The following is a 22,095-nucleotide window of genomic DNA, read 5'->3' as shown; positions in this document are numbered from 1 at the left end:
TAGATTGCTTTGGGTAGTGTGGCCATTTTAAAAATATTAATTATTCTAATCCAAGAGCATGGGATATCATTCCATTTCTTTGAATCATCTTCAGTTTCCTTTATCAACGTTTTATAGTTGTCAGCATATAAAGTCTTTGACCTCCTTGGTAAAGTTTATTTGTAAATATATATATATATATATATATATATATTTGATGTGATTTTAAAAGGGACTGTTATTTTACTTTCCCTTTCTGATAATTCATTGTTAGTGTAAAGAAATGTATGTTAATCTTGTAGTCTGTTACCTTGCTTAATTTGTTTATCAGTTCGAGTGGCTTTTGTGTGGAATCTTTAGGGTTTTCTATATATAGTATCATATCATCTGCATATAATGACAATTTTACCTCTTCCCTTCCAATTTGGATACCTTTTATTTCTTTTTCTTGTCTGATTGCTGTGGCTAGGACTTTCAATACTATGTTGAATAGAGTGGTGAGAGTGGGCAACCCTGTCTTGTTCCAAATTTTAGTGGGAAGGCTTTCAGCTTTTCACCATTGAGTATTATATTGGCTGTATATTTGTCATAAATAGCTTTTATTATGTTGAAATATGTTTCCTCTATACCAACTTTGGGGAGAGTTTTTATCATGAATTTTATCAAATACTTTTTCTGCATCTATTGAGGTCATTTTTGTCTTTTCTTTTGTTGATGTGGTGTATCACATTGATAGATTTCCCTATGTTGAACCATCCTTGTGACCCTGGGATGAATCCACCTTGATAATGGTGTCTGATCCTTTTTATGTGTTGCTGGATTTGGTTTGCTAATATTTTGTTGAGGAGTTTTGCATTTATGTTCATCAGTGCTACTGGCCTGTAATTTTCTTTTTTTGGTAGTATCTTTGTCTGGTTTTGGTATTGGGGTGATGGTGGCTTCATAGAGTGACTTTGGGAGTCTTCTTTCCTCTTCAATCTTTCAGAAGACTTTAAGAAGGATTAGTATAAGTTCATCTTTGTATGTTTGGTAGAGTTCCCTAGTGAAGTCATCTGGTCCTGGACTTCTGTTTGCAGGGAGGTGTTTTTTTGTTTTTGTTTGTTTTTGTTTTTACAGATTCTATTTCACTTCTAGTAATAAGTCTGTTCAAATTATCTATTTCTTCTTGATTCAGTTTTAGTGGGCTGTATGTTTCTAGAAACTTATCCATTTCTTCTAGGTTGTCCAATTTGTTGGGATATAATTGTTCATAGTATTCTCTTATGAGTTTTTGTATTTCTGTGGAGGTATCAGATATTATTTCTCCTCTTTTATTTCTTATTTTGTTTATATGGGACCTCTTCTTGGTAAGCCTGGCCAGAGGTTTGTCAATTGTGTTTATCCTTTCAAAAAACCAGCTCTGGGTTTTACTGATTTTTCTCCATTGTTTTTTTTAATCTCTCTCTTTTTTTTTTACTTCCTGTCTGATCTTTATTATTTCCTTTCTTCTGCTAACTTTAGCTTTCGTTTGTTCTTCTTTTTCTAAATCTTTTAGGTGGTACGTTAGGTTGTTTGAGATTTTTCTTATTTTTTGAGGAAAGCCTATATTGCTATGAACCTCCCTCTTAGGATTACTTTTGCTTCATCCCATAGATTTTGTATGGTTGTGTTTTCATTGTCATTTGTCTCAAGGTATTTTTTAATTTCTTCTTTGATTTCAAGTTGACCACTGGTTTTTTAATAGCATGTTGTTTAGTAATGATTTTTTTGTTTCTCTTTCTATGGTTCATTGCTAGTTTCATGCTGTTGTAGTCAGAAAATATGCTTGAAATTATTTCTGTCCTCTTAAATTTGTTGAGGCTTGTTCTGTGTCCTAGTACGTGGTCTATCCTAGAGAATGTTCCATGTGCACTTGAAAAGAATGCCTATTTTGTTTTTTTTGGATGTAATGTCATAGTATCAAAATTAAAATATCAATTAAGTCTAACTTTTCTAATGTATCATTTAGGATCTCTGTTGCTTTATTGATTTTCTGTCTGGAAGATCTGTCCACTGATGTCAGTGGGGTGTTAAAGTCTCCTACTATTATTGTATCCCCATCAATTTCTCCCTTTATGTCTGTTAGTATTTGTTTTATATATTTGGGTGCTTCTATATTAGGTGCATATATGGTGATAAGTGTAAAATCCTCTTCCTGTATTGATCCTTTTATCATTATATAGTGTCCTTCTTTATCTTTCTTTATAACATTTGCTTTAAAGTCTATTTTGTCTGATGAGTACTGGAAGTCTCACTTTCTTGTCATTTCCATCTGCATGAAATATCTTTTTCCATCCGCTCACTTTTCAATCTATGTGTAGGCAGCACATTGTAGGCTCTTGTTTTGTTATCCAGTCTGCCACTCTATGTCTTTTGATTGGAGCATTTAGTCCATTGATATTTAAGGTAATTATTGATATATATGTATTTATTGCCATTTTAAACCTTGTTTCCCAGTGGATTTTGTATTTCTTGTTTGTTCCTTTCTTTTTCTGTTTTTCGTTTTGTAGTTTGAAGTTTTTCTTTTGCACTATGCTTGAGTTCTCTACTTTTTGGTTTTTGTGAATCAACTATATGTTTTTGATTTGTGGTTACCCTGTTTTTCAAGTATGATAACCCATTACTATAACTACTTGCTTTAGACTGGTAGTCATATAGGCTCAAACACACTCTAAAAAAAACCCCTACAATTTCTTACTCCCCTCCCCGACATTTTATGATTTTGATGTCCTCTCTAACATCTTCATGTTTATACTTTGGCTGTTCATCATAGTTACCATTGCTTGCACACAGAAAAGTTTTTTTTTTAATCTACGTACTGCCTTATTTAAGGGATTTATTTTCTAATTGTGATTTTTCTCTTTCTTATAGATTTTTTTTTTTTGCGGTACGTGGGCCTCTCACTGCTGTGGCCTCTCCCGTTGCAGAGCACAGGCTCCGGATGTGCAGGCTCAGCGGCCATGGCTCACGGGACCAGCCACTCCGCGGCATGTGGGATCTTCCCAGACCAGGGCACAAACCCATGTCCCCTGCATTGGCAGGTGGACTCTCAACCACTGTGCCACCAGGGAAGCCCTCCTATAGATTCTTGCTTCTTTTCTATTGATTTATGTATGTATGTATGTATGTATGTAATTATGCTGCACTGTGCAGTTTGCAGGATCTTAGTTCTCTGACCAGGGATTGAACCTGGGCCCCGGCAGTAAAAGTGCTAAGTCCTAACCACTGGACTGCCAAGGAATTCCCTACTTCTTTTCTATTTAGAAAAGACCTTTCAGTATTTCTTTTAGGTTAGGTTTAGTATTGCTATATTCTTTTAGTTTTTGCTTGTCTGAGAAATTCTTTATCCTTCTATTCTAGATAATAATCTTGCTGTGTAGAGGATCCCAGATTGCAGGCTTTTTATTTTCAGGACTTTGAATATATATTGCCACTCCCTTCTGGCCTGCAATGTTTCTGTAGAGAAATCAGCTAATACACTTATGGTGATTCCCTTGTAACTAACTCTTTGTTTTTCTCTTGCTGCCTTTAGAATCTTCTCTTTATCTTTATCTTTTGCCATTTTACTTATAACATGTCTTGGTGTAGGTCTGTTCAGGTTCATCTTGTCTGGGCTTCCTGTATCTGGATATCTGTTTCCTTCTTTACGTTTAGGAAGTTTTCAGTCATAATTTCTTCAAATATACTTTCAATCCTCTTTTCTCTTTCTTCTCCTTCTGGGATTCCTACTACACATAGATTGGCTCACTTTATGTTATCCAATAGGCCTCATATATTGCTTTGATTTTTTTTTCATTTGTCTTTCCGTCTGCTGTTCTGATTGGGTGATTTCCATTATTCTATCTTTCAAATCACTTATTCGTTCTTCTGCATTATTTAGTTTTCTATTTATTGCTTACAGCTTGGCTTTCATCTCAGCAAATGAGTTTTCTAGTTTTAATTGGCTCCGCTTTATAGCTTCTAGTTCCATGTTACAGTGATCTGTATTTCTGTCAATAGCCTTTCTTAATTCCTTCAGTATTTTTATTACCTCCTTTTTGAACTTGGGATCTACTAGACTGGAGGGGTCTGTTTCATTGTTATTTCAGGGGATTTCTCCGGTTCTTTTTTTTTTTTTTTCTTTTTGTGGTACACGGGCCTCTCACTGTTGTGGCCTCTCCCGTTGCGGAGCACAGGCTCCAGACGCGCAGGCTCAGTGGCCATGGCTCACGGGCCTAGCTGCTCTGCGGCATGTGGGATCTTCCCGGACCAGGACACGAACCCGTGTCCCCTGCATCGGCAAGGCGGACTCTCAACCACTGCACCAGCAGGGAAGCCCTCTCCCATTCTTTTAACTGGGACTATTTCCTCTGGTTCTTTTTACTTATATTTCTTTGACTCTATGAATTTAGGAGAAACAGTTATCTACTGTGGTCTTTAAGGGCTGTTTGTATGTGGAAACATTCCTGTGGAGCCTGCATGAGTCTAATATTTTTGGTGTGAGGGCTGTTTTTAGTATGGATGCCTGCTGTCTCTTTCCTTAGCGTGTGCTGGCCATTATCCCGTTGACAGGGGGTGTAACTTGTGTTGTGGAGACCAGAGCCCGTACTGGATATTGAGTGGGGCCTCCTCTTTGCTCTGTGGCTGTCACAGCCCTGTCAGGGGCAGGATCTGCTCCCCAGCTGTTGGAGTAGAAGCCCCCACATCCAATTCTTAAGTGCGGTGTTGGGTAGGTGGAACTGGAGCACTTCCACTGGAAGAGGATCCACTAAGTATTCCTCCGCAGGAGCTGTCCACCAGAAAGTGAGCTTTGTGGTGTCATCTGTCACCGGTTGTGCACGCTCACAAAGTACACTGTTCTTGGTACTGCCTTCGGCCCCGTCTCAGTCAAGGGAATACAGGCAATCGGCCTGAATGTCCCTCAGCTGCTGTGATCACAAAGCTGCTGGCACAGATCTGCCGAAGTCAGACACAGGGACTTGCCATGGGAGCTATGGAATCAGCACAGACCATGGCCCGCCTCTGTGTGCACATGCCCGCAAAGCCAACAGGTGCTAGATCTGGACCCAACCCAGGCTCAGGAGCACCAGTAATCCACTGAGATGGCCAGAAGGCACTGAGCTAATAAAGGCACCAGTGCTGTAAATCCATCAGTTGTAAAGCTGCAAGCCCAGATTTCAGCCCTGCCTCTGGGTGTGGGCAACTGCCAGGACTTGCAAGCTCCCAGAGGTCGTAGAGGTGGAGTTGTGCCTGCTGTGGGCAATGAGGAAAATGAGGCTGCTGTGGTGGGGCCCCTTCCCTCCCTTTGTGTGTGTGTTAACAATGGGGCTTCTATGGCATACCTGGGCTCAGTCCTGCCCATACCCCAGGTTGTGGCCTGGGCCACACTCCAGTCTCTTCGGGCTGTCTCCGCAGAGCCAACCCCAGTCCTCTCCCGAGGTTTGTCCTCTGAAGCCCGAATTTCAGCACCCAGGCCCTGTACACACCAGCAGATGCACGTCTCAGGCTGGGGAATGCAGCAAGGTGGCCATGACTGTGCTGGTTTCTCTCCGTTCTGCCTGCCACAAGCCAGTTGCTGCACTCTCCTCTGAACCTCTGACGCTCCCTTTCTGTCCTGGCTGATCTTCCAGCCACCAATGGGGGTTCCCAGGGTGAGGGAACTGCTCCTGTTTCATAGCACCCTCCCAGGGTGTAGGTCGAACACCAATTCCTTTTTTTTTTTTTCTCTTTCATCCTGCCCAGTTACATGGTGATCTTTCTTGCGGCTCTTGTTGTATGAGATCTTTTGCCAGTGTTCAGTAGTTATTCTGTGAGAACTGTTCCACATGTAGGTGTATTTTTTATGTATTTGTGGGAGGAGGTGAGCTCCATGTCCTTCTATTTTGCTATCTTGATCTCTCTGGTACCATTATTAATATGCTGTGTTTCTATATAATAGCAATAAATGTGTGGACACCAAAATTTAAAAATACAATACCATTTACAATTGCTTAAAAAAAAAAATCAAAGCTTTAGTTGGTTTCCTTCTCAGTACCAAGTCAGTGGTTTTCCTAGAAGTCTCCGGAGATTGATTCAAGATGGCAGAGTAGAAGGACATGCTCTCACTCCCTCTTGCGAGAACACCAGAATCACAACTAACTGCTGAACAATCATTGACAGGAAGACACTGGAACTCACTAAAAAAGATACCCCACATCCAAAGACAAAGGAGAAGCCACACTGAGACAGTAGGAGGGGTGCAAACACAATAAAATCAAATCCCATAACTGCTGGGTGGGTGACTCAAAAACTGAAGAACACTTACACCACAGAAGTCCACCCACTGGAGTGAAGGTTCTGGGCCCCACGTCAGGCTTCCGAACCTGGGGGTCCAACAACGGGAGGAGGAATTCCTACAGAATCAGACTTTGAAGGCTAGTGGGATTTGATTGTAGGACTTCAACAGGACTGGGGGAAACACAGACTCCACTCTTGGAGGACACACACAAAGTAGTGTGCACATCAGGACACAGGGGAAGGAGCAGTAACCCCATAGAGACTGAACCAGACCTACCTGCAAGTGTTGGAGGGTCTCCTGCAGAGGTGGGGGGTGGCTCTGTCTCACCGAGAGGACAAGGACACTGGCAGCAGAAGTTCTGGGAAGTACTCCTTGGCGTGAGCCCTCCCAGAGTCCGCCATTAGCCCCACCAAAGAGTCTGGGTATGCTCCAGGGTTGGGTCGCCTCAGGCCAAACAACCAACAGGGAGGGGACCCAGCCCCACCCATCAGCAGACAAGCGGATTAAAGTTTTACTGAGCTCTGCCCACCAGAGCAACAGCCAGCTCTACCCACCACCAGTCCCTCCCATCAGGAAACTTGCATAATCCTCTTAGATAGCCTCATCCACCAGAGGGCAGACAGCAGAAGCAAGAAGAACTACAATCCTGCAGCCTGTGGAACAAAAACCATGTTCACAGAAAGTTAGAAAAGATGGAAAGACAGACGGCTATGTACCAGATGAAGGAACAAGATAAAACCCCAGAAAAACAACTAAATGAGGTGGAGATAGGCAACCTTCCAGAAAAAGAATTCAGAATGGTGATAGTGAAGATGATCCAGGACCTTGGATAAAGGATGGAGGTAAAGATCGAGATGATGCAAAAAATGTTTAACAAATATCTAGAAGAATTAAAGAACAAACAAACACAGAAGAACAATACAATAACTGAAGTGAAAAATACACTAGAAGGAATCAATAGCAGAATAACTGAGGCAGAAGAACAGATACGTGACCTGGAAGACAGAATGGTGGAATTCACTGCTGCAGAACAGAATAAAGAAAAAAGAACGAAAAGAAATGAAGACAGCCTAAGAGACCTATGGGACAACATTAAACGCAACAACATTCGCATTATAGGGGTCCCAGAAGGAAAAGAGAGGGAGAAAGGACCCGAGAAAACATTTGAAGAGATTATACTTGAAAACTTCCCTAACGAAGGAAAGGAAATAGCCACCCAAGTCCAGGAAGTGCAGAGAGTCCCATACAGGATAAACCCAAGGAGAAACACACTGAGACACACAGTAATCAAACTGGCAAAAATGAAACACAAAGAAAAATTATTGAAAGCAGCAAGGGAAAAATGACAAATAACATACAAGGGAACCCCCATAAGGTTAACAGCTGATTTCTCAGCAGAAACTCTACAAGCCAGAAGGGAGTGGCATGATATACTTAAAGTGATGAAAGGGAAGAACCTACAACCAAGATTACTCTACCCAGCAAGGATCTCTTTCAGATTCGATGGAGAAATCAAAAGCTTTACAGACAAGCAAAAGCTAAGAGAATTCAGCACCACCAAACCAGCTCTCCAACACATGCTAAAGGAACTTCTCTAAGTGGGAAACACAAGAGAAGAAAAGGACCTACAAAAACAAACCCAAAACAATTAAGAAAATGGTCATAGGAACATACATATCAATAATTACCTTAAATGTGAATGGATTAAACGCTCCAACCAAAAGACAGCAGGCTTGCTGAACGGATACAAAAACAAGACCCATATATATGCTGTCTACGAGAGACCCACTTCAGACCTAGGGACACATAGAGACTGAAAGTGAGGGGATGGAAAAAGATATTCCATGCAAATGCAAATCAAAAGAAAGCTGGAGTAGCAATTCTCATATCAGATAAAACAGACTTTAAAATAAAGAATGTTACAAGAGACAAGGAAGGACACTACATAATGATCAAGGGATCAATCCAAGAAGAAGACATAACAATTATAAATACATATGCACCCAACACAGGAGCACCTCAATACATAAGGTAACTGCTAACAGCTATAAAAGAGGAAACTGACAGTAACACAATAATAGTGGGGGACTTTAACACCTCACTTAGACCAGTGGACAGATCACCCAAACAGAAAATTAATAAGGAAACAGAAGCGTTAAATGACACAATAGACCAGATAGATTTAATTGATATTTATGGGACATTCCAACCAAAAACAGCAGATTACACTTTCTTCTCAAGTGTGCACAGAACATTCTGCAGGATACCTCACATCTTCCGTCACAAATCAAGCCATAGTAAATTTAAGAAAACTGAAATCGTATCAAGCATCTTTTCTGACCACAACACTATGAGATTAGAAATCAATTACAGGGGACAAAACGTAAAAAACAGAAACACATGGAGGCTAAACAACACGTTACTAAATAACCAAGAGATCACTGAAAAAATCAAAGAGGAAATCAAAAAATGCCTAGAGACAAATGACAATGAAAACACGATGATCCAAAACCTATGGGATGCAGCAAAAGCGGTTCTAAGAGGGAAGTTTATAGCTATACAAGCGTACCTCAAAAAAAAAAGAAAAATCTCAAATAAACAATCTAAACTTACACCTAAAGGAACTAGAGAAAGAAGAACAAACAAAACCCAAAGTTAGCAGAAGGAAAGAAATCATAAAGATCAGAGCAGAAATAAATGAAATAGAAACAAAGAAAACAATAGCAAAGATCAATAAAACTAAAAGCTGCTTCTTTGAGAAGATAAACAAAATTGATAAACCATTAGCCAGACTCATCAACAAAAAGAGGGAGAGGACTCAAATCAATAAAATTAGAAATGAAAGAGGAAAAGTTATAACAGACACAGCAGAAATACAAAGCATCCTAAGAGACTACTACAAGCAACTCTATGCAAATAAAATGGACAACCTGGAAGAAATGAACAAATTCTTAGAAATGTATAACCTTTCAAGACTGCACAAGGAAGAAATAGAAAATATTAACAGACCAAACACAAGTAATGAAATTGAAGCTGTGAGTAAAAATCTTTCAACAAAAGTCCAGGACCAGATGGCTTCACAAGTGAATTCTATCAAACACTGAGAGAAGAGCTAGCACCCATCCTTCTCAAACTTCCAAAAAATTGCAGAGGAAGGAACACGCCCAAACTCATTCTATGAGGCCACCATCACCCTGATACCAAAACCAGACAAAGATGTCACAAAAAAAGAAAATTACAGACCAATATCACTGATGAATATAGATGCAAAAATCCTCAACAAAACACTAGCAAACAGAATCCAACAACACATTAAAAGGATCATACACCATGATCAAGTGGGATTTATCCCAGGGATGCAAGGATTCTTCATTATACGCAAAGCTATCAATGTGATACACCATATTAACAAATTGAAGAAGAAAAACCATATGATCATCTCAACAGATGCAGAAAAAGCTTTTGACAAAATTCAACACCCATTTATGATAAAAACTCTCCAGAAAGTGGGCATAGAGGGAACCTACCTTAACATAATAAAGGCCATATATGACAAACCCACAGCAAACTTCATTCTCAATGGTGAAAACCTGAAAGCATTTCCTCTAAGATCAGGAAGAAGACAAGGTTGCCCACTCCCGCCACTATTATTCAATGTAGTTTTGGAAGTCCTAACCATGGCAATCAGAGAAGAAAAAGAAATAAAAGGAATACAAATTGGAAAAGAAAAAGTAAAACTGTCACTGTTTGCAGATGACATGATACTATATAGAGAGAATCCTAAAGATGCCACCAGAAAACTACTAGAGTTAATCAATGAATTTGGTAACGTTGCAGGATACAAAATTAATGCACAGAAATCTCTAGCACTCCTCTACATTAATGAAGAATCTGAAAGAGAAATTAAGGAAATACTCCCATTTACCATTGCAACAAAAAGAATAAAACATCTAGGAATAAACCTACCTAGGGAGACAAAAACCTGTAGGCAGAAAACTATAAGACACTGATGAAAGAAATTAAAGATGATACCAACAGATGGAGAGATATATCATGTTCTTGGATTGGAAGAATCAATATTATGAAAATGACCCTACTACCCAAAACAATCTACAGATTCAATGCAATCCCTATCAAACTACCAATGGCATTTTTTTACAGAAATAGAACAAAAAAGTCTTAAAATTTGTATGGAGACACTAAAGACCCCGAATAGCCAAAGCCGTCTTAAGGGAAAAAAACGGAGCTGGAGGAATCAGACTCCCTGACTTCAGACTATACTACAAAGCTACAGTAATCAAGACAATATGGTACTGGCACAAAAACAGAAATATAGATCAATGGAACAAGATAGAAAGCCCAGAGATAAACCCACGCACCTATGGTTAACTAATCTATGACAAAGGAGGCAAGGATATACAATGGAGAAAAGACAGTCCCTTCAATAAGTGGTGCTGGGAAAACTGGACAGCTACATGTAAAAGAATGACATTAGAACACTCCCTAACACCATACACAAAAATAAACTCAAAATGGATTAGAGACCTAAATGTAAGACCGGACACTATAAAACTCTTAGAGGAAAACACAGGAAGAACACTCTTTGACAGAAATCACAGCAAGACCTTTTTTGATCCACCTCCTAGAGTAATGGAAATAAAAACAAAAATAAACAAATGGGATCTAATGAAACTTAAAAGCTTTTGCACAGCAAAGGAAACCATAAACAAGACGAAAAGACAACCCTCAAAATGGGAGAAAATATTTGCAGACAAATCAACGGACAAAGGAGTAATCTCCAAAATATATAAACAGCTCATGCAGCTCAATATTAAAAAAACAAATAACCCAATCCAAAAATGTGCAGAAGACCGAAACAGACATTTCTCCAAAGAAGACATACAGATGACCAAGAAGCTGCTCAACATCACTAATTATTAGAGAAATGCAAATCAAAACTATAATGAGGTATCACCTCACACCAGTTAGAATGGGCATCATCAGAAAATCTACAAACAAATGTTGGAGAGTGTGTGGAGAAAAGGGAACCCTCTTGCACTGCTGATGGGAATGTAAATTGATACAGCCACTATGGAGGACAGAATGGAGGTTCCTTAAAAAACTAAAAATAGAATTACCATATGACCCAGCAATCCCACTACTGGGCATATACCCAGAGAAAACCATAATTCAAAAAGACAAGTGCACCCCAATGTTCACTGCAGCACTATTTTCAATAGCCAGGTCATGGAAGCAACCTAAATGCCCATCGACAGACAAACGGATAAAGAAGATGTGGTACATATATATGATGGAATATTACTCAGCCATGAAAAGGAACGAAATTGGGTCATTTGTAGAGATGTGGATGGATCTAGAGACTGTCATACAGAGTGAAGTAAGTTAGAAAGAGAAAAACAAATATCATATATTAATGCATATATGTGGAACCTAGAAAAATGGTACAGATGAACCAGTTTGCAGGGCAGAAATTGGAACACAGACATAGAGAACAAATGTATGGACACCAAGAGGATTGGTTAGGTTGGGTGAGCACATGCAGACCCTTTAAAGCCATACTGTGTGCTACCCCCCAGCGGGGGCGTGGTGGTGGTGGTGGTGTGATGAATTGGGAGACTGGGATTGACGTGTATACACTAACGTGTATAAAATGGATGACTAATAAGAACCTGCTGTATAAAAAAATAAAATAAAATTCAAAAATTAAAAAGAAGAAAATCAAAACTCCAAAATGCTAATGGAAGAAATCAAAGATGATCTAAATAAATGGAGAGGCACACAAGACACACTGTGTTCATATACTGGAAGACTCAACATAGTAAAGATGTCAATTCTTCACAAATTGATATGCAAGTTTAATGCAATTCCTATCAAAATGCCAGTAAGATTTTAAATATAGACATTATTATTCTAAAATTTATACATAAAGGCAAAGGAACCAAATAGCAAAAACAGTTTTGAAAAAGAAGTGAGAGGAATCAATCTATATGATTTGAAGAGGTATTTTATAGGTAGAGTAATCAATTATCAGGGAGTAGGAACAGTAGAGGGATAGACACCTAAATGAATGCAACAGAATAAAAAAAGTCAAAAATACATCCACACAAATATACCCAAATAATTTTTGAGAAAGGTGCAAAAGCAATTCAGTGAAGAAACAGCCTTTTCAACCAGTGGTCCTGGAGTAGCTGGACCTCTGTAGGTTAAAAAATGGACCTCAACCTACTCCTTACCCCTTACATAAAAATTAGCTCTAAATAAATCATAAACTTAAATGTAAAAACTATACAAAACTTTTGGTAAAAAATGGGAAAACCTAGGGTTAGGCATTGAGTCCTTAGCCTGGACGCCCAAGCACGATACGTAAAAGGAAAATTGATAAACTGACTTCATCAAAATTGAAAACTTTTGCTCTGTGAAAGGCCCTGTGAACAGCATGAAAGACAAGGTACAGACTGTGAGAAAATATTTGTGAGCCACATATTTGATGAAGAGTATCTAGAATATGTAAAGAATGCTCAAAACTCAAATTAAAAAAAGAGAAACAATCCCATTAGAAAATGGGCAAAGACATGAACAGACGTTTCACCAAAGAGGATATACAGATGGTAAATAAGCACATGAAAATATGTTCAAGATCATTAGCCACTAGGGAAACAAGAATTAAAACCACAATGAGATATCAGTACATATCTGTAAGAATGACTAAAATAAAAAATAGTGACAACACCAAATGTTGGCAAGGATGCAGAGAAACTGGGTCACACATACACTGCTGGTGGGAATGTAAAATGGTAGAGCCACTCTGGAAAACAGTTTGGAAGTTGGGCTTTCCTGGTGGTGCAGTGGTTGAGAATCCGCCTGCCAATGCAGGGGACACAGGTTCGAGCCCTGGTCTGGGAAGATCCCACATGCCACAGAGCAACTAAGCCTGTGCACCACAACTACTGAGCCTGTGCTCTAGAGCCTGCAAGCCACAACTACTGAAGCCTGTGTGCCCTAGAGCCCATGCTCCACAAGAGATGCCACCGCAATGAGAAGCCCGCATACCGCAATGAAGAGTAGCCCCCGCTCGCCACAACTAGAGAAAGCCCACGTGCAGCAACGAAGACCCAACACAGCCAAAAATAAATTAATTAAAAAAAAAAACAGTCTGAAAGTTTTAAAAAGAATTAAACATATGATTATCATACAACCTAGAAATTCCACTCTGGGCATTTATTCCAGAGAAATGAAAACTTATATTCACATTAAAACCTGTAAACAAATATTCATAGCAGCTTTATTCGTAATAGTAAAAAACTAGAAATAAAAAACTGGAAATGCAGATGTTATTCAACAGGTGAATGATTAAACTGTGGTACATCCATATCACGGAATACTGCTCACAATAGAAAGGGTGAACTACTGATACACTCAACAACTTGTATTAATCTCCAGTGAATTATGCTGAGTGCAAAAGGCCAATCCCAATGGTTATATATACTGTGTGATTCCATTTATATAACACTCTGAAAAATGGGAGGAATGAAGGGCAGATTAGTAGTTGCTAGGGGTTAAGCACAGGGGGTAAGGAAACGGGGTAGGAGGGAACTGGGTGTGGCTACAGAAAGACCACACAGGGATCCTTGTAGTGATAGAATCGTTCTGTATCTTGACTCTGTCAGGGTCAAATCCTGGTTATGATATTGTACTATAGTTTTGCAAGACATTATCACTAGAGGAAACTGGTAAAGCGTACAGACGATCTATTATTTCTTACAATTGCATGTGCTTCTACAATTATCTCAAAACAAAAAGTTTAATTAAAAAAGAAAAAAACAGGAACAAACCCATAAATCATACTATTTACTTACTGAGCATCTGTTATATGGTCAGGCCCTATGTCAGGTACTCACATGAAATATTTCTTATTTTATTTTTCATGAACTCTATAAATATTATGCCTATTTCCTAAATGATCTTTCTGGAATACTGTTTCTCTGTGACACTAATAGTCTTCTTGAGAGGTGTTCTGCAAAAAGGGTTCCTTAATTAAGTAGTTTGAGAAACACAAAAACAATTATTTTCTTTTCTACTGTAGGATTTTTCAAGGCCTTTAATAAACTCGTGTACATTATAAATATTCAAAAGGAGGCCATCACACACAGCTTTCCTCAAATTTCTTTAATTTTAGAACTCTTGGTTTCATGTGATGCCTATTAACAACTTATTTAAAGAATTAGTATTTCTTGCAATATACCATAATAAATGTTGGGTTATAAGTTTTCTACCAGTATCCCTTCTGGAGTTGGGTTTTATGTGTTATTTCAGTTCAGGCTACAGATTTACCACCTAAGTGTACTCTTTTGATGATCCAAACTACTTACCATGTAACAATATAAATAGATCGGACTACTAATGTGAAGACCAACATTCCATACATGACCTGAAGAAGAAAGGGAAAATGAAGTTAGTAAAATCATGATTCTTTGGCAAAGGAAGTATATTTTGCCTACAAAAATAGTCCTCCCGGTTAAATGTAAACATTTATTATTTTTCATTACATTTTAAAGAACAGATGTATAATTATATAATGAAGAGTTATACTAACCTTTGTGGAAAGAGCCTGCTTGTGAATAATCAATATCAGAAGTCTCATGTCAATTTTAATTCTGAATGGTTCCATGAAATTTTAAATATATGCTAAAACCTGAACAAATGCTGTATTTTTGCCTCATATTCCCTAGAAATCCTTTCCTTCTTGTTAGCTTCACTTTCAGCAAATGATTCTACTTCCCATCTTATAAATCTGAACTCTTTTAAACTCTCCTCCCAAGTGTTTGTGCATTCATATGCATCCTCTCCCTGCATTCTTTCTCCCATTCCTAGTTTCTAAGGAAAGAAGTGCCCATTTCTTCTTGACTGAGGTTAATCTACTCCCCTGTGTTCTTTATTCTATATGCTCCCATATCTTCCCAGACTTGGCTCCAACAACTAACCTCTTTCTCTTCTATATTGAGCACTGGATAGGTACTACTACCTGGAAACCTGAACCTAGTGGGAAAATTTAACTTTTAAAAGTGTGAAATATTAAATACAAGAAAACTGCATAGAATATAAACGTATAACTTAAATATTTATAAAGCCAATAACTGGGAAAGTACCATTCAGGTCAAGATACATGTTATCTCTTCCCAGTCCAACCCTCTCCCCTACTCCTTAGAGGAAACCACTCTCCTGACTTTTAAAATAAACACATTTTCTTGCTTTTCTTTACGTGTTTACTAACTTAAACTGGAGTCCTAAATATGCACTCCTAAATAAGTTTTTAAAATTTTAATTTACAATAGAATAATGTTACATACATTTGTTTTTGTTTTCTTTTAGAATTCAATTATGTTGTATACGTAGCCATAGTTCATTCATTTTTGATATCACATAAATAAATACCACGATTTGTTTACCAATTCTTGTGTTGATGGACATTTTGAGGTTATTTCCAGTTTTCACTTCTATGAACATTTTTACGCATATATGCTAATACACACATACAGAAGTTTCTCCAGGGTATGTACCTAGGAATGTAACTGCTGGGTCAGAGGGTATATTATTATCAAAATTACTAAAAATGTCAAACTGTTTTCCAAAGTGGTTATACCAACCTTTACTACAACCAATGTGTATTCTGAGTGTTTCTTTTATGCCACATACTCAAAACATGATATAGTCAGACTTCTAAATTTTTGTCAGTCTATGTGGTTTTTAATATGTATTTCTCCGATTACAGGTTGAACACTGTATGTTATGTTCACTGGCCAATTGATATCTGCTATTGTTCAAACCTATTTTTTTATTCGGTTGTCTGTCATTTTCTCACTTATTTGTTACTGTTTCAACTTTAAAAAACTTTTAAAATTAAAATATAACACACAAACACAAAGTACTCAAAACATAAACACTGTTTGAGGATTATCACAAAACAAATATCTTTGCAATTTTTGACTTCGTAGGTCAAAAAACTGAACTTTGGCAGAATACCATAAATCAACTTCATACCGCTCTCAAGTTCTATACCCTTCTCTACCCCAAGGGTTACCACTATGCTGACTTCTCACATTAGAGTTCAGTTTTGCCTGTTTTGAACCTCAATATAAATGGAACTGTTTTATAAACTTGTGTCAAGCTTCTTTTACTCAGTATTGTGCTTGTGAGCCTCATTCAACTTGTTATACGAGCTGTGGTATATCAGTGTTCACTGCATTATTTAAATATGTATATTTTATATATCCATTCTACTGCTGATGGACATTGGGGTCTAAGTTTTAGCTATTTATAATAATCCTGCTATAAACATATATAACATAGGAAGAACACTCTTTGACATAAATCACAGCAAGATCCTTTTTGACCCAGCTCCTAGAGTAATGGAAATAAAAACAAAAATAAACAAATGGGACCTAATGAAACTTAAAAAGTTTTGCATGGCAAAGGAAACCATAAACAAGATGAAAAGACAACCCTCAGAATGGGAGAAAATATTTGCAAACGAAGCAACTGACAAAGGATTAATCCCCAAAAGATACAAGCAGCCCATGAAACTCAATATCAAAAAAACAAACAACCTAATCCAAAAATGAGCAGAAGATCTAAACAGACGTTTCTCCAAAGAAGATACACAGGTTGAAAGGCACCAGTTTTTCAACTGAAAGGATGCCCAACATTACTCATCATTAGAGAAACGCAAATCAAAACCACAATGAGGTGTCACCTCACACGGGTCAGAATGGCCATCATCAAGAAATCTACAAACAATAAATGCTGGAGAGGGGGTGGAGAAAAGGGAACCCTTTTGCACTGCTGATGGGAATGTAAATTGGTACAGCCACTATGGAGGACAGAATGGAAGTTCCTTAAAAAACTAAAAATAGAATTACCATATGACCCAGCAATCCCACTACTGGGCATATATCCTGAGAAAACCATAATTCAAAAAGTCATATACCACAATATTCACTGCAGCACTATTTACAATAGCCAGGACATGGAAACAACCTAAGTGTCCATCGACAGATGAATGGATAAAGAAGATGTGGCACATATATACAATGGAATATTACTCAGCCATAAAAAGAAACGAAATTGAGTTATTTGTAGTGAGATGGATGGACCTAGAGTCTGTCATACAGTGAAGTAAGTCAGAAAGAGGAAAACAAATACCGTATGCTAACACATATATATGGAATCTAAAAAAACCAATGGTTCTGATGAACCTGGGGCAGGACAGGAATAAAGATGCAGACGTAGAGAACGGACTTGAGGACATGGGGAGGGGGAAGGGTAAGCTGGGACAAAGTGAGAGAGTAGCATTGACATATACACTACTAAATGTAAAATAGATAGCTAGTGGGAAGCAGCCACATAGCACAGGGAGATCAGCTCGGTGCTTTGTGACCACCTAGAGAGGTGGGATAGGGAGGGTGGGAGGGAGATGCAAGAGGAAGGGGCTATGGGGATATATGTATACATATAGCTGATTCACTTTGTTATACAGCAGAAACTAACACAACATTGTAAAGCAATTACACTCCAATAAAGATGTTAAAAAATATATGTGTGTGTGTATGTAATTTTTGGTGTACACGTTCAGGGATTTCTACTGGGCATATGCCTAGGAGCCAAGCTGCTGGATCATAGCGTATGCATAAACTCAAGTTTAGTAGTTTTTACAAACTCTTTTCCAAGGTGGTTATACCGATTAACACTCCCATGTGCAGTGTATGAGTGTTGCTTAATAGCCTTGCTAGTCAGCCCTCGGTACTATGAAGTCTTTTTTATTTTAGCCATTCTGTTGAGTATGTAGTGGTATTTCATTGTGTTTTCAATTTTCATTTCCATGATGACTAATATAGATTGAATACCACTTCGTATGTTTATTGGCCATTTGGATATAATCTTTTGTGAAAGGTCTCATCCATTTTTCTACTGGGTCTCCTACTTTTTTTATTGGTTTGTAGGTCTTTTCATATACTAGTCTTTGCTTGATTATACGTGCTGTGAATATCTTATTCCACTCTATAGTGTTATATGTTCACTCTCTTTATGGTGTCTTTTTATGACCGTAAATTCTTAATTTTAAGATTAAATTAGTGTTGTCTGTGTCTTGTAATAATGGTATAGCTATTTATTCATTTATATATTCTTTAATGTCTGTAAATGTGTTTTATAATTTCTTCCATATATAGGTCTTAGACATTTATGCTAGATTTACTCCTAGGTACTTCATAAATATTTTTAGATGATTATCATAAGTAGTAATTTTTAAATGTCATTTTCTACTTGTTTGATGCTATTATATATAAATACAACCATTTTTTTGCAAACTGCTTTTATATAATGTGACTTTACCTTTTAAAATCTCTTCTAATAATTTATTTGTAGAGTCTTTAGGTTTTCCCTATATACATTTGTATATCACTTGTGAATATTTACAGTTTTGTCTCACCCTTTTTAATTCAATAATTTTAATTTCTTTTTCTTGCTTAACTGAGTGGGCCTGGTCCTCCAGTACAATATGAATAGAACTGGTGATAACAAGTACTGCTATCTCATGCTCAGTCTCAAAGAGAAAGCTTTCAATGGTTCATCACTAAGTGTTACATTGAGTGTAGGATGAAAAAAAATTTTTTTAAAATAATCTTTATCAGATTAAGAAGCCCTCTTTTATTTCTAGTTTGCTAAGAGTTTTTAAAAATCATGAATTAATATATTTTATCAAATACTTTTTCTGTATCTCTTGACATAATCATATAATTTTTGTCCTTTAATCTTTTAATATAATTTTCTAATACTGATTAATAGTCTAACCAACTTGATACTCCTGGGATATATCTAATTTAGTCATGATGCTTTATCCTATTTTTGTTTATATTGGCTGATTTGGTTTGGAAATATTTTGCCTAGGACTTCTGCCTGTTATTTTAACTCTTTCAAACTCTCCTTACTGGTATTAAAGTTTTGCTTGCCTCATACATGAGTTGGAGAGTATCTCTTCTTTTTGTTCGATTCACTATGAGAATCTGTGTAAGACTGGAATTATTTCTTCTTTTAATGTGTGGTAAACATTCTAGCAAAGTCATATTTGCACACAAATTTCTGACTACTTATTGAACCACTTTTCATTGTTATAGGACAATTCAGGTTTTGTATTCTCTGTAAGTTTCTACAGGTTATACTTTCTTTAGGAATTTGTCCATTTAAAAAAATAAAAATGAAAAATGTAAATTTATTAGCATAAAGTTGTTCATAATATTCAATTAACTTTTTAATGTCGCCAGGGCTTGATGTGATATCACTTTTTCATTTCTTCTTTTTTTAATATTTATTTATTTTTTGGCTGCGTCAGGTCTTAGCTGCGGCACGTGGGATCTTTCATTGTGACGCACGAGCTCGCTAGCTGTGGCATGTGAGATCTCACAGTGCGCGGGCTCATTAGTTGAGGTGCACAGGCTCTCTAGTTGTGGTGCGCGGGCTGCAGAGCACATGGGCTGATTAGTTGTGGCACGCGTGCTCTCTAGCTGTGATGCACGGCCTCAGTAGTTGTGGTGCGCAGGCTTAGTTGCCCCATGGCATGTGGGATCTTAGTTCCCCGACCAGGGATCAAACTGGCATCCCCCTCACTGCAAGACGGAGTCTTAACCACTGGACCACCATGGAAGTCCCTTCATATCTGATATTGTTTGTGCTTGCCTTTTCCTCTCTTGATCAAATTCATCAAGGGTATGTTAATTTTACTTGTCTGTTTAAAGAAGCAACTTTTGGCTTTGCTGATTCTCCCCATAGTATATTTGTTTTCTATTGTATTCCTTTTTGGTTTTATCTTTCACTTCTTGAAATATATGCTATATGTTTCCTTTTTTAGCCTTTTTTTCCTGGTACACACATTTTAAGGCTAGATATTTCCCTCCAAATATGAATTTTGCTGAATCCAATAGCTACATTTTTTAATGTGGCTATTCTTTTATATACATATATATATATATATTTATTTTGGCTGCTCTGGGTCTTGGTTGCTGCACATGGGATCTTTGTTGAGGTGTGTGGCATCTCTAGTTGTGGCATGCGGACTTCTTTGTTGCGGCATGTGGACTCTTAGTTGCGGCATGCATGCGGGTTCTAGTTCCCTGACCAGGGATCAAACATGGACCCCCTGCATTGGAAGCATGGAGTCTTACCCACTGGACCACCAGAAGGTCCCCCAAGTTTTAACATGTATTTATTTTCATTGATTCAATTCAAAATATTTTCCAATTTCTATGACTGGAAATTTCTATATTTCTTTAATCTATATTATTTAAAATTATATTACTTAAATTCTAACGTAATTGCATTACAGTCAGAAATTATATTCTGATTACAGTCCTTTGAAATTTGTTAAGACTTACTGTATGAGCAAGTATATGGTCAATTTTTGTAAATGTGGAAAAACAAAGTGTTTCTGCAATTGTTGGGTGCAGTATTTTACATTTGCCCTATAGCTCAAGATTTTTAATCAAGCAGTTTAAATCTTCTATATCTTCTTGAGTTACTGAGAGTTGTGTATTAAAATTCCCAAAGATTATAGATTTTTCTATTTTTTCTTCTAGTTCAGTCTTTTTTTCATTATATATGTTGAGGTATTATATATATTAAAGGTATACACAAGTTTTAAATTAATACAATTTTCTGAATTGAATATTTTTAATACTACAAAGTAATCCTTCTCTATCAATAGACATACTTTCCCCTTAAAGTCTATTTTGTATGATATTAAAATAACTATACCATATTTCTTTTGCTTAGTGTTTGCATGGTATATATATTTTTCCATACTTTCAATCTTTCTATACCCTGATGTTTTAGGTGGACACTCTTATAAGGCCCTGCTATGACTCCTGCCTACTATTTGTGGTCTCTCTATTAAATGGAATCCAAGAAATATGTATTGAGCATTGTACTAGACCCTGGGGACATCATGGTCTGAGTAAAGGGTTAACTAATATCCAGCCTGGGATGATGTAGGCCTGGCTGCGTATGACCTCAAGTCTTCCAGCCTTGAATACAACAGTTAAGATAAATGGGGAATGTTGTGTCTGCTTTTTGGGGCCTGCATTAGAACAGTATAAAAGATGCCTATTATAAAGAATGGTAGGGGAAAAAAAAAAGAAATAAAAAGGGGCTGTAGCTTCTGCATGTTACAGTGACTTCCACTACACTTAGCTCTCATCCCTGGCAGATGTACACAACTTATGTGGATGAGAGGGCAAAAGAGGCTGTGTATAAGGATAGCGCTGAATCTCTCGATGAGATGAAAACATTACACTTGCTGTATCCTCGACCTAGTATTCTACAACAAAGCTAAGTAAACACAGTATTAGATGAAAGCCTATTAGAAACTGATTGCCCACCTGAATCAATAATTGCAGCCATGCTGCTATAATCGTGAACAAGAAAGGCACGATCCCTGCCCTCACTGCAATTACAATCTAGTAAAGAGAGGTATAAGTAACCAGGCAGTTAACATGTAGTATTTTAACTCTGACAGGGACTGAACAGAGTATTTTCTAAGCACATAGGAAGGCCACCTAATCCAAACTTATGCAGATCAGAAGACTTCCATGGACTAGGGATGTAATGTACATGAGAAATATAATTAACACTGCTATACGTTATATATAAAAGTTGGTAAGACAGTAAATCCTAAGAGTTCTTGTCACAAGGAAAAAACATTTTTTTTTATTTCTTTAATGTTGTATCTATATGAGATGATGGATGTTCACTAAATTTACTGTGGTAATCGTTTC

The 22,095-nt window shown here is 37.4% G+C and overlaps 1 protein-coding gene across 4 annotated transcripts in view; it reads right to left on the bottom strand.

Moving 5' to 3' along the window:
- Window positions 1-22,095, bottom strand: part of ACER3 (alkaline ceramidase 3) — a 183,801-nt gene that overhangs the window by 30,076 nt on the left and 131,630 nt on the right. For all 4 annotated transcript variants that reach the window (XM_060160095.1, XM_060160096.1, XM_060160097.1 and 1 more), the window contains one exon: window positions 14,644-14,702. In XM_060160095.1, the coding sequence (XP_060016078.1) occupies window positions 14,644-14,702 (59 nt within the window). The remainder of the gene's footprint in view (window positions 1-14,643; window positions 14,703-22,095) is intronic.

This window comes from Lagenorhynchus albirostris, chromosome 9 (assembly GCF_949774975.1).
Source record: "Lagenorhynchus albirostris chromosome 9, mLagAlb1.1, whole genome shotgun sequence".
In the NCBI taxonomy this organism is placed as follows: Eukaryota; Metazoa; Chordata; class Mammalia; order Artiodactyla; family Delphinidae; genus Lagenorhynchus; species Lagenorhynchus albirostris.
Note: the sequence above shows the minus strand (reverse complement) of the source record. Positions and strands in the feature narration are given on the sequence as shown.